At 53.8% G+C, this 13,493-nt stretch overlaps 1 protein-coding gene across 4 annotated transcripts in view; it reads right to left on the bottom strand.

The window, feature by feature from the left end:
- Positions 1 to 9,135, bottom strand: part of ABCG1 (ATP binding cassette subfamily G member 1) — a 55,717-nt gene extending 46,582 nt beyond the window's left edge. For 2 of the 4 annotated variants that reach the window (XM_032392555.1, XM_032392557.1), the window contains exons 1-2: positions 9,047 to 9,135; positions 1,827 to 2,070 (exon numbers count right to left, since the gene is read on the bottom strand). In XM_032392555.1, coding sequence (XP_032248446.1) covers positions 1,827 to 2,070; positions 9,047 to 9,088 — 286 coding nt within the window. In that variant the 5' untranslated portion in view covers positions 9,089 to 9,135. Of the gene's footprint in view, positions 1 to 1,826; positions 2,071 to 7,589; positions 7,967 to 9,046 lie in introns of those variants that run through there. The other 2 variants (XM_032392554.1, XM_032392556.1) reach the window with 2 other exon arrangements.
- Between the last annotated feature and the right edge of the window lie 4,358 nt (positions 9,136 to 13,493).

Raw genomic sequence — 13,493 nt, 5'->3', positions numbered from 1 at the left:
TTCCTGCTCCTCCCCTCCTGAGCCCACGCAGGTTACTGTAGGGCAAGTGTCTGTCTGGAGGCCACCTGGGTGGAGCTTCCTAGGGGGCTGCTGGGAACGGGCAGGGGAGGCCCCTCCCTCACTAATGAAGAGGCCATCACCGCTGGCTAGCTTGGACAATTAGCGGGACCAGCTCTGACACGTAGAGTATGGGATTCACAAGCCCCTTACCTAATAGGAAATGCTGTTCTCCACTTGCACACCATGAACACTTGCTGTGTTGGATGTCAAATGGAGATTCTGCCACCGTTTTCCAGTGTTTGCATGCCTGCGCTGCATGGCACCTTCACTATCCAGGACACCCATCCAAGCCTCACGACCGTTCCCGCGGCCACACGTAACAGACGTGCCGGAATCTACCTCTGCCCCTCGAAGGCCTGCCGCAGTTTGTCTGTCTAGACCAACCGAGCCAAAACAGCAAGGTCCTCCTGATGGCTCAGCGAGTTTTTCCCTAAGGTTTTTCTTTACGGTGAGAAGGAAAAGGCTGTAAGCCTGTGTTGAAACTTCAATGGGCTCACACGAATAGGCCCAACCCTGAGCCTGCCACGGGCTTTCTTTCCTTACAACACTGGCTGGCAAACTCTGATAATGTAAGTATCAGATGGCAACATACAGTCGGCCACTGATAAAGCTCAGGATGTGTTCCTACTTGTATAAACAGACATAAAGTCATCCGGTAACCAATGTGGCGAGCAGGTCCCAGGGGCCAGTCCATCAAGAGTCCAGCACCATGGTCACAAGGAAGCCCAGAGCGTCCATGCCAACAATCTCAACAACTTAGCTTCAAGGGAGTAGGAGAACAAAATGAAGGTAATAGCGGGAAAAGACAGGAACATGAAATCTAAAAAAGTCTTGGTGGGTCTGCCTTGAAAAGAAGGAAGGTCTGACTCTGGATTTCAGTTGAGAGTCCTAAAATACAATATGCCAGTGGTACCTGGCTCACTGTCCTTGTTCCAGGTTCCTCACAGATGTCCCCGTAGTTGTAAAGGGCTCATTAGAAGCCACAGGCTGTTGTTCCTGGGGGACGTGGGACATGCCCTCTCCCAACAGCCCCCCCACCCGCCTGAAAGAGGGGTGCAGGATGGGCACATAGGTCAGGCTGGAAAAAAAAACACCAACCCAGGGACGCATTAACTCTACACACTTTGGAAATCTCGAGCTAGCACAGGAACATCCAGGCGGCTAAAAAAACTCCAAATACCGGCATCGGTCACCAAATCCCGTGACCACGCAGCAAACGGCGGCAAACTCCAGAACCTCCCAGTCCCATCCTCTCTCTCTTCTATTTTCATTTCCGTGGCTCATTTGACAACAGTCTATTTATAGCCCATCGGCACCACCCATAATGTAGATGATCGGCGGCCAGAGAGGCCGCTTTAGGTCACTGGCTACTTTGGACTTCAAACTTGGGAGAAGCGCCTCCCTTCCTTTGCCCTCCGGAACAGTAAGAAATCGTGTCCTCTCGAAAGACCAACGTGAGGGGCATCCAGCGAAGAGGGCCGAGCCCACGCTGGCAGCCAGCACAAGCAGGTGCTGGCCGGCCTTCGTGAGAGTCCCTGTCTTCCTACCAGGACTGAAGAGCCACCATCAATCTGGGGTCCTCTCATCCAGCCTGTTCGCGTTAGAGGTGAGGACAAGTCGGGCACAGAGCCAGTCAAGAAATGGGCCGCAGCGGCAGCGACGAGACTGAGCAGACTCCCGACTTCCAGCCCCCAACTGTCCCAGCCCACCAGCCGCCTCCCCCACAGGCGCCGCCCGCCCCCAGCGCACACAGCAGCCCTCCCTACCTTTCTTCCTCCACCAGGGTCCTTCGGGGACCGAGTAGGAGAGGTCCTTGAACTCGATGTTCACGGCCGCCCTGCGCGGCAGGGACGAAAAGCGCTGGGCCTCCGTGAGGTTGTTGTCCACCTTTTTCAGATGTCCGTTCAGCAGGTCCGTCTCCGAGGCTTCCGTGTGGCCGGAGACCACCTCATCCACCGAGACGCACACGGACTTCGGCTCCGTCATGGCTGTGGAATAACTGCTGGTATTCTAGAAAAACAGGGAGGAAGCAGAGGAAGCACCAAGAGAGGTTAGGAGCTCCGCGAAGGGAAGGGCACCAGAGACCCGGCCATGAGGCTCGCGGTCATCGACTATCCGCCACGTGCTTACCCGGAGGGATTTGTCATCTCTAGCCATCGCTGCTTCTTCTATTAAAAAAAAAAAAATATATATATATGCCTAAGGTAGAATATTAGACTAATCTACCGAAGTCTCACTGTGGAATCATCAAATCGACTCACAAAACTATAATAAACTCATTGCTTGTCTTGAACGGTCAAACACCGGCCAATGTAAAAAATTAACTATTTACAGTAAGTACGCTCATTCAAAGACCCAGTAAAGATGCATGGGGGTCCCTAGGAAATGTGCAACTGAAAGAGTTTTACTTAAAATGAGCTCTTTTCATGCCTTCCTGTGGAAGCTCATAAACATTTCCCAAGAGCCATGATTCCACTCAAACTGCTGGGGTTTGTGGGAATCGGCCTTGTGCCTTCCTTGCAAATTTTCCAATTCACTTCCAATTCTGCCTCTCACTGTCTCTTCCTAATAGCACTGGAAAGTTGGAAAGGTTGATTTTTTTTTCTCTCTCTCTCTGTTATACACACGAGGAAATGGAGACAAAGACACTCTCTGGAGCTCGCTCCAAGCCCTACAATCAGATGAGGGGCAGAATTGATCCCTGAATTGAGTCATCAAAAAAGGAGGTGTTCCTCCCACCTGAACACCAGAGGACCTGATGTTTTGTAGTGACGTTGGCTTTTTGAAGCTTCCATTGGGAGTCAGCCGAACTGTTACAGATATGCCAAGAACCAAAAGTATTTATGCAAAGTAAGGAATATCCTTATCTAATGGCTTGGCAATGCTGAGCAGATCGATGTGCTTCAGGTACCTCCAAAGCACAGAAGAACCCTGGGGTGGACAAAGATTATGCTGTGCTTTTCCTGGCTGTCTCTCGAATCCGAAGAGAACATTCCACGGTGCCAAAAGTGTGGGCCTTTGGCACCTCTCCTCCATATGGTTGAGGACCGTCTGCCTGATTGGGAGAGCCCATCGATAACCCTCTTTGATGATCCACGCCCTTCTGCCTGCCATAGGACTGCAGACACACTGCTCTTCCCCCGTTAGAGCACCCTCATTAGGGTCCCTGACTATACCATTGAAGACCTGGCATTATTTCTTTTATTTTTTTTTTTAAGATTTTATTCATTTACTTGACAGAGAGAGACACAGCGAGAGAGGAAACACAAGCAGGGGGAGTGGGAGAGGGAGAAGCAGGCTCCCCACTGAGCAGGGAGCCCGATGCGGGGCTCGATCCCACGACCCTAGGATCATGACCTGAGCTGAAGGCAGACGCTTAACGACTGAGCCACCCAGGCGCCCCGACCTGGCATTATTTATAACATCATGGTATTGAAAGGCTCAAAAATCGGGGCGCCTGGGTGGCTCAGTTGGTTAAGCGGCTGCCTTCGGCTCAGGTCATGATCCTGGGGTCCTGGGATCGAGCCCCATGTCCGGCTCCCTGCTCGGTGGAGAGCCTGCTTCTCCCTCTCCCTCTGCCTACTTGTGCTCTCTATCTCTCTGTCAAATACATAAATAAAATCTTGAAAAAAAAAAAAAAAAAGAAAGGCTCAAAAATCTTGGAGGGCTGGGGCGCCTGGGTGGCTCAGCCGGACTCTTGATTTCAGCTCAGGTTCTGATCTCAGGGTCGTGAGATGGAACCCCGCATCGGGCTCCTCGCTCATCGGGGAGTCTGCTTGAGATTCTCTCTCTCTCCCTCTGCCTCCACCCCTCCCCCCTCTCTAAAACAATAAGTAAATACATCTTAAAAAAAAAAAATCTTGGAGGGCTTGAAGGTTCCGAATATTTAGAAGCACACGTAGGGCCAGGGGAGATGTGGGCACAGGGATTTCTGGTTCTCGTCATGTTTGAAAATGTTGCTTTGCTCTTTAAGTAAAAGACATACACACACAGCCCTCCCAGGCATCTCCTACCTCTGAGAAGCTTAACCAAATCAAAACTTAGCTCACGGACTATAACATTCTGTGGATAAAAATTAAAGTGCAAAGTAAAACTGAGAAAACTAAGCTCGGTTTGCTGCCGGCACCGGGCATGTGAGACATCTCGCCCGCAAACATAAGTAGGTTCCTACATTCCCGAGGCAGAGGCAGGGAAGGCTTGTGTCTGCCTGGCCACGGACTCCTCAGCGCCTCTCCGCTCCGCAGGGGGAGCTGCGGGACGTGGCCTCTGCCGTGGCTTTGCCCACTGCCCTCGGTGCTGGGGCCCCTTGAAGGGACGACGGCAGGCCCCGCCCGAGCTCGGCACACGCTTGGCTTCGGCCAAGGGGCAGCACCTACAGCAGCCGCCGAGCGCCAGCCCTCTGCTCACCCATCCTGCCCGCTGGGGGCACATGCCGTTCTTCCAACTTCACGGCCTGCTTGGACTCCATCAGTGCACCGGGGGTTAGTGGAGAGAGCGGTGGGGAAGGCAGGGAGCTCCAGGCCTGGTCCCCGAAGCCCATGCCCCCCCACCCGCCACCTCCGTGGAAAGCCTTAATGTCTGCTTCCAAACCCACATCCTGCGGGCAGACCCGGCTCCAACCGTGGGCGTCCAGCTGGGAGCAGGGAGCATCCAGCAGCTCCTCACCAGCAGTGGCCCCCAGGACCTCCTCCCTGGCATCCCAGCTGCCATGGCCCATCCAGACCGCAGCCCCTCTCCCTGGCACCCACCACAGGACTGCAGCAGATCCTCAACCCGTATCATGATGCGGGTCTAGACTCCAAGGCTATCTCTTCTCTCGCTCACTCACTCATTCAGGAATGCGAGCCCCCAGCAAAGCCCTGGGGGTCAGCGGTCAGCCAGGCAGACAAGGCCTGTGGCCTCAGCAAGCTCCCCATTCAAGGTTGGGCCCCAGGCAAGAATGCGGGCAGTCACAATGCCCTGAGGCCAGAGCTAGAATGAGGCCGGGTGGGGTGGGAGGAGGGTGCCTGCAAGGGAACAGCATGTGCAAAGGCTCAGCAGCAGGAGGGAGTGGAACATCGGGAGATCTGAGAGAAATTCAGAGGCTGGAGCTCCGATTTCGATTTCGGGTGGGAGGGCAGGAGGGAGGGAGGGTCAGGGGAAACTGGAGACACATGGGGTCTGCACGTGAAGTGCTTGCAACCCTGTGAAGGGTTTTGCACTTTATCTAGAAGTCTTGGGGGGCACCAAGGGATCTGAAATGGAGGTAACGGACCAGAAACTGTAATTAAAAACCATCTCCTGTGGCAACGTGCAGATGGGAGGGTGACGGTGGCGGAGGCAAGTGGACAGGCCAGTAGGACAAAGCTGGGTGACTAGACTGATCTGGGAGAGAGGGAGGGAGGGAGGAGGCAGAATCAAGTACTCATTATTTAAGTATTAAATAATGCCTCCTGCATACTAGGTGAGTGATCATAAACAACAGTGACTATTGATTCGGCAATGACCTGTACCCAGTAACGTCTAGGCTGCAGAGAGGATGCCTCTTACTATCTCCGCACCAAAGGGGGAGGTCACCATCTCCCACTCCTTTTCGAGTTGGGCTCTAAGACACAGAGACTGCCTCCTGCCCAAGACCCAAGGTTAATGAGTAGCCAAGCCAGGGTCCAGCTCTGTGTGGCTTCTGCTCTGCGCCCTGTTGTCTCAGCCAGTGCCCTTAACAGCCCTCGGACATTGTTTAGCTTTCTAGAGGCAAGTTGTAGGTGACCCTGGGTCATCCCAGCCCCTGCCCATTAGAGGAAAAGCCACAAGAAGCTGAGGAAACCAGACAATCCCGCCCCCATAAAAAAACTGACACCGAAGTGGTGCATACCATTATCCACCTTTCTTCCACAGGTGTCCAATGACCTTGCCCAATTAATAAAATCATGAAACCCTGGATGATGCAAGGCAGTGACTGTCATTCTGAAATAGACCAGCTCTCTGGAAACACACCCTCCGATGAGAGCGGCCGGCAATGTAGGTTGCAGCTAGCTTGTCCTCAGCCTCCTGAGCTCATTAAAAATGAAGCAAATACATCTTCCCTCCCCGTTTGCTATATGTTTCCCTATCTTTTCCAAGCATTGTCTTTGACCTCCCCATCTACACACAATTTGTGCTGCATAATAAATGATAAATAAGAGTAAGGCCATTCATGGGTGTTGAATGCCGAGGAGACCCTATTTGGAATTGTTCCTGCCTGCCATTCCTAGAATATTCTCTTGGGTGCTCATTTCAACTGAAATGCAAGCATACAGAATTGCCTGTTTAGCTGAGGAGGGTCTCTAGCAGTCCCCTCAGGCCCCTGTGAGGCTCGTTCATGCTCTTTACCCAGGGACACGCAATGAGAGATAGAAACTTCTTCCCACAGCTCATGGGGAAGGGAGGAAAAGGAAGAGAAAGGCGCAGGCAGCAGGCCCTGGTACACACTTCTCTCTCAGTTCTCTCTTCCATGTGTCGCTGCTGGGCTTGGTGCCCACCTAGACCAGTGGACCCTTCAACTGGAGGGCAGATCCCTCCCGGGTACCCTGGCCACCTAAGAGGATAACGCAAGCTAAGAATTCTCAAGGCCACTGCCCTGGGGAAAATAATCCAAACGTCACACTCTTAACTAAGCAAAAGGCAGGTATTACTTGTGTGGTCACCTAGACTGCTGACCTCATCATCACCAAACCCCACTTCAAACAGCCCCAAATACCACCATCCTGTTGGGACCTCGTGCCTGCCCCTCCCAGCCCAGCTCAGGGCCAGGTGCTTCGCCCATCCTCCAAGTCAGCTTTTCCAGACTCACACCTGGCACAGTCAGTCCCAGGTGGGACCCCAGAGCAGGGGGTGAGGGAAGAGCTCAGGATCCTGGGGCTCTCTCAAGGGCTCTTTGTTTATGACTTGGGTAGAATTTTTTATTTATTTATTTTTTAAAAAAGATTTTTATTTACTTATTTGACAGAGAGAGACAGTGAGAGAGGGAACACAAGCAGGGGGAGTGGGAGAGGGAGAATCAGGCTTCCCGCCGAGCAGGGAGCCCGATGCAGGGCTCGATCCCAGGACCCTGGGACCATGACCTGAGCCTAAGGCAGACGCTTACCGACTGAGCCACCCAGGCGCCATGGGTAGAATTTTTTAAACTAAAAAAAAATACAAGATTTTTGAGGAGGAAAATGATTTTTCAAACAAAACAATGTTCCCTGAAAAAAATGAGCCCAGCCATTAGTGTCCCCACGTGAGCGCAGAACACTGGAGTTCTGGGTCCGTATCAGACTATAACATAACATTAAAAAATCCTGACATAAAAACATCTATACCTTAAAACATTTCGATTTCATTATTTTTCCACATGTATAAACCACTTTTGCAGCTTTGAAATGACTTCAAGAGTTACGCGGCATCTAAAAGATCGGAAACATGCCTCACCTACATACAGCTAACAATAATCTCCTGAATTTTCCATTACCGACAATTTAGGAATCCCAAAGAGATGGACAAATGTAAAAGGAAGAATGGCCAAGCCTTACCCAAACATTCATCCAGATAAAAGCAGCTCTCAGGAGGAGGGGCTGCCTTCCCTGTGTTTCCATCCCCCTTCATCCATGAGAAACCAAGTACTGAAGGCAGGGCATGCCCAGAGAGGGGAGCTGGTCGCTGAGTCCCCCTGCCACGGGGCCCTGCTCCACCAAAGTCCTAAACATGTCTGCGGCCCCATTCTATGGGTTTACACAAAATCATTATATAATGAGCTGGCGACGCTCGGTATGTGTTCTACAGTAACCTGTTTGGAAGCATAGGATGCAGTTGTGAGAGAGAGCATGCGCAGACAGCCAGCTACGCTTTTTTTTTCTTGGGCTCAAGGCAAGAGGTAACTGTCGGTCAAATCCTGCTGAGCCCTGCTGACTTCAAATACAGGATGCTAAAAATGAAATAAGGCGAGGGGTGGGGGTGAAACCCCGCGCGTGCTGTGCACTGTGGGCTTACAGTTTATGGGGAGTAATTAGCAGGATAGTAAATCCACAGACAGATGATAGAGAGAGTGGTGGAAAGGGAGGGCGAGGTGGGGTGGAATACGGAATACTTTCTATTTGTACTTTAGATGACCTGAAATCTAGTCTGTAAGTACCTAACTGCAATGTCGGTGTGCTAGGCATAAAAATAAAAGGCCCTAGGATGGATGGGTCGATGGTTAGTTTGTTGTTTTGTTGTTTTTGTTTTTCCCCTAATGTGAGTTTAAGGAGCTCTTATAAAGGAGCAAGAGGAGACTTTGGAGCACCCCTGGGACTAGCTCTTGATGTCACTGTGTCTAGCGCTGAATCTGCCGGCGCCCGGTGGTCCCTCTACGGAGCTGGCACCCTCGGGAACGAGAGATCCGCGTTCCTGTCCCCACCCTGGTCTCTGTCCAGGGTGCAGAAAAGGTGACCTGCAGGTATCCAGGCTCGCCCGTGGGCTGCCTCCCCGGAATCCGCCGCCCCCTCCCGAGCAGGTCCGGGAGAGGTTGTACCCGGGGAGCGCCAGGGGCAGCGCAGGCTCTGGTTCTCGGGCGGGGAGCAGCTCCCTCTTTTGTTCCCCGAGATCGTGCCCAGCGCTCCGGAGGGTGGCGCGAGAAGTGCCGGATCCCCAAGCCCGGGCCGCGCGCGGAGGCAGAGAGGACCCCCCGCCTCCTTCCCTCGGGCCCAGGCTGCCACCCTCCCCAGTGCGCTCAGGAACCCAGGCCCCAGGCCATCGTGGGGCCATCGGTGCACTTGTGGGGCTGCTGGCCGCCTCCCGCACACTCCTGGCCCCTCCGCCTTCCCCGCGTCCCCTGCCGGGGCAAGGAGCATCCCGAGGCGCCAGGTGGCCAGGGCGGGGGAGGCAATGGGAGCCGGGCTTCTCCCCGGGGACCCAGGGGCGGCTGTCAGGGTGAGGGTGTGGGTCTTTGTGCGTTTCTGGCTCTCCTGGAAAATAGAAGCAAGCCCCGGGGGCGAAGGATGCGCTCACTCACCATGGCGGTGCCGACCGAGAAAGCTGCCATCAGACAGGCCATGCCCCGGGGGCGGCGGGCACGGGCGGCGGGCACGGGCGGCGGGCGGCGGGCACGGGCGGCGGGCACGAGGCTGCGCTCGCTCCAGGCTGGGCTGCTGCGCCCCGCTCGGGCTCCGGCTCGGGCAGCCGCCGGGGCTCTGGCCCCGCCCCGCCGCGCCGGCCCCGCCCACGCCCCGCCCACGCCCCGCGATTGGCCGGCGCGCGGGGCGGGGCGGAGCCGGCAGGTGCGTGCTCTTGTTTTGCCGCTGAGGAGGGCTGCGGGCTAGCTCGCAGGAGTCCCCGCTGCCCTGGCCGCCTGTGCCCGTGGCCTGGCAGGTGCTGCGGGCGCTCCCCAGCCCCGGAGCCCCCGCGCCCAGAAACTCGACGGGGATGGACCAGCGGCCCCGAGCGCCCGACGCACAGTGGGGTCTCCCCCCAGGACGGCCGGCTTCAAACCGGCGCGGCTGTGTGGATGGGGCCAAAGGGGGCGTCAGGGAGGCTGGAAGGGAAGGGGGGTCTTTTCTTTTCTCGTTGTTGGGTACCTTTCTGCCAGGCAGGAGCGTGAGGACTAAAGAAGACATGGCCTCTCCAACGCCGGCCCTCCCCCTCCAACTAGAGATCCGTATCTGGGGTGACCCCCCCACACTGAGACGGTGCAAACACACTCATTCCTGCACCGCTGTTGTAGCCAGATGCAGGACTAAATGCAGGGTAACAAAGGGGCGCTGGGTTAAGGTGCCCAGGCCTCTGTCCTGCCCTCGCCCACCCACCCCAATCAAAAAAAGCCTTGTTTCCAGTGCCTGGCTCGGTACCTGGCCCACCGCTGTGTTCAGGTAACTGCATAAGGAATGGCCCTCCAGACACCTTCTCATTTTGGCACCAGACTGGAATATCAGATGGCCTGGGGTCTTCTAAAGCCCTTATTATATATAAGTGGGACCATTTCCTGGTAACCATGGTGACAAGACATTCTCACTCCCAATCTCAGAGGCTAATGCTTTTGTTCAGTGGTTTGCATGTTGGGACTGCAGGTAGGAATGCATCTCTCCTCACCTCCAGCACACCTGGCAGGGGGACTTCACACCCAGAGGTCTGACAACCATAGCCAAATTCTCCTCTCAACCCAAAGGAGGGAAAGGGGGTATGATGTCGAGTTCAGGGGGAGAAGGGCCCTGCTTTTGTCTGAATAGTTTCACCTGAAGATCAATGCATTACCTCTATTCTATCTTTGGCTGAGAAGAAGGAAACACGACCACTGTATTTTCAGGTGCCACTCAGCACGCCCAGCCCAGCAGGCTGCGTGGTGCCTTAAATGAACTGAACAGGGAAGCGAAAAAACTCCAAATGTCCTGGAAAGAGGATTCAAATCCACACACCTCCTGGGGAGAGATGAGGCCAAAAGGCAGAGACAAAGGGACAAAGGTGCCTGCTTCTGGGGCCCAGGGTTGGTGGCTTGCCCTGCAGCCCACCACCTGCTCCAGGACAGGAAGGACAGGACAAGAAGCAATAAGAGGAAGACATGAAACACAGGAGAGGAGGATTTCTCCACAAGCATCTGGCTGGACACTGCCCAGTTATGTGGTCAGGGCAGGCGATGTGACATCGTAGTCTTGTGGCGCTGGCCTCTATTTTCTGTCCACTGTCCACTCTCCTCACTCCTATGGATGAGTGCAGAATTTCCTCTGGAAACCTCCCGGCCCTGCCCTCACTCTGTTCTGTATCATGTGATTTATAGTAACAGTTGGTCAGGAACTAGAGGTGTAAGGCAATGCTTGCTGGGCTTCTGGGGACGGCCAAGGGGACAGTGTGTAGACCTTGAGTGTGAAGCCAGAGATGGAAGACAATGGGAAAGTGAGTCCTTGTTGGCACGGCGTGAGCTGCTGGCTTTTCCATGGCAGGCACTGAAAGAGTCCTCATTTATACATCTGTAGGCTGGGTAATAAGACTCTCAGCCATGTGGGAAATAGTGCATGTCTAGCACTTTCCACCACGCATGGCACTAGCAAGCAAGCTAATCCCAATCCTTACTGGTATCATCCTTCTTGTGCCAAGTCAAGGAATAAGCAAACAGTAGAATGAGTCGGATCTGTGACATTTGTATCAGGACTGTTGGTTGTAAGTAACAGAAACCCAATCCCAACTGGCTTACGCTAAAGATAATGCATAGTCTTAGGTAACAGAAAGGTTCAGGGTGTGCTGGTTTCAAGCCTGCCAGTGCCAAGGACCCATAATGTATCCTCAGCTCTTGGTCTCTAGCTCTTTCCATGCCTCTACTTTCCATCTGCTGGCTTCCCCCTCGGCAAGACTGTCTCTGTAAAGCCCCCTCAGCAGCTTCAGGCTTGCATCCTATCAGCCAGCAGCCAGTCACTGTACCCCAGTTTGGGGGGGGGTGCCAAACACTGATTAGCTGGGCCAAACAGGCCAAAGAGAAGAGCAGCCCCACTGGAACCATGCAGAAAGATTGGGACAGGGTGCTTCACAAGGCCATTTGTGAGCCTTGTGAACACTCTGAGCAGAAGTGTATGTGCCAAGCAGGCCAACACAAGAGGAGCTCATCACAGGACTGTCCAGTCCAGACCCCAAACCCAGTGGAGATTTCTGCTAAGACATCAAGTCAGAGCCAGGCAGCCCCTCCTCCCCACAGTAGGCCTTGAGTTACTCAACCAAGGTGCCATATTTCTCTCTAGACTTTCACTTCCCCCCTCCTCCCAATATTGCTTCTTAGACCGTGCCCTTTCTTCCTGCTTACCTTTCTCTGCATGGATTCCATTGACTCAGTGTCCCTTGTGAAACTTGGGGTGCATCGCTGGCCACCTATTCAAGGCACTCCCTCCTCCCGCTGAGGAGCCAGTGTCCCCAGGCTCCACTCAGACTGCCGGTAAAGACAAGCTTCCCGGCCACCTGATATCCCAGGGACAAGCAGGTCAGTGGACTCCACCACTGGGGACTGAATTCGCTTTCCTTATAATTATGTCATTCCAGTTGCCTGGTTTGCACTTTATCCCCCAAATTCCATTTTAAGGACTGTCCAATTTATCTCTGCCAGATGTCCAGCCACTGAGGCTGGGAAATGGTGGGGAGATGGGGGCACCCTGAGCACCCAGTCTTTGGTGCAAGGGTTCTGCTCTTTGTGTCCAGTGAAGAGGGGGTAAGGGGGTTACCGGGTAGGTCAGACATCCAGATGGGCTCGCCACAGACCTGGGGACTGACATGAATGAAACTCCTGCGTGGAGCTGGCTGCAAGGGGGTGAGGCTGGCTTGGCATCGTGGATTACCTTCCCCTGCAGGTCCCAAACACAAGATCCCTCCAGAGAACCCTTCGGGGACACCCCGTGGCTTCCCAGCCTCCCCACTCCCAGCTGGCTAGAAAGAAATCTAATGAATATATTCTTTATTAATACAGTCTTCTTCATATTTTGGTGATTTGGCTTTCAACAATTTTGACCTTGAGCCTCCTTTGATTACAGGGAGGCCAGCTCTGAATTAACCAAAGTGGACCCCATTGGCTGACTTTCTTCTGCTCAACTACAGAGCTACACCAATTTGAACTTCATTTTCCAGGACCTATGACTTTCGCCCCACATTCAGCGTACACTCAGAGATTGCCTGCTCTGGGGGCTCCCAGGCGGCTCAGGCTGTTGAGCATCCAACTCTTGGTTTCGGCTCAGGTCATGATCTTGGGGTCCTGGGAATAAGCCCCGTGTTGGGCTCTGAGCTCAACACGGATTCTGCTTGAGATTCTCTCCCTCCCTCTCCCTCTGCCTCTCCCCCCACTCACATGTACGCCCTCTCTCTCTCTCTCTCAAATAAATAAATAAATCTTTAAATTAAAAAAAAAAAAATTGCCTGCTCTGCCCAAAGCTGATCTCCACATTGGAACATGGGGTGTTATGGCAGGGTGCAAACTGGAGAAAACCCTGCCCTAAAGAGTTACCACATCTAAAAGCTGAGGTTCTCATCTAGACTGAGTATGTTTCTAACTCATTCTGTGAGCTTAACACACGTTAGGGGTCATTCTTTCCCTAAAGCTGCAGGAGCCCTTGCCGTGTAGTTTAGGGGGGAGGCAAAGTGGGGACACATGGGCCTCCTGGTCTTCAGTGACCCTGTCCCTTTCGGAGCCAATCCTTCAGGCTGTTTCCAGCACCCACCAACCCCCCAGTGTGGAAAAGTGCCCACCCTGCCCATATTCCGCCAGGGGAACATCTCCCTCATTTGACATATCAGCATTTCATGGAGGAAAACAAAGAACTAAAGAAGGATGGTCCCCTGCCCTGTCCCCAGACCCCCTTCTACCACATCAAGGGCTGCATAGTGACAATGTGTGAGGGTTTGTGAGATTGTTTTCCCCAAAGCCTCAGGGAAGCTCGACTCTGGAGGGGCTGGTATAGGGTGGAGGGGATGGTATAGGGAGGAGGGGATGGTATAGG

Source organism: Phoca vitulina, unplaced genomic scaffold (assembly GCF_004348235.1).
Source record: "Phoca vitulina isolate PV1807 unplaced genomic scaffold, GSC_HSeal_1.0 scaffold68, whole genome shotgun sequence".
NCBI classification, from domain to species: domain Eukaryota; kingdom Metazoa; phylum Chordata; class Mammalia; order Carnivora; family Phocidae; genus Phoca; species Phoca vitulina.
Note: the sequence above shows the minus strand (reverse complement) of the source record. Positions and strands in the feature narration are given on the sequence as shown.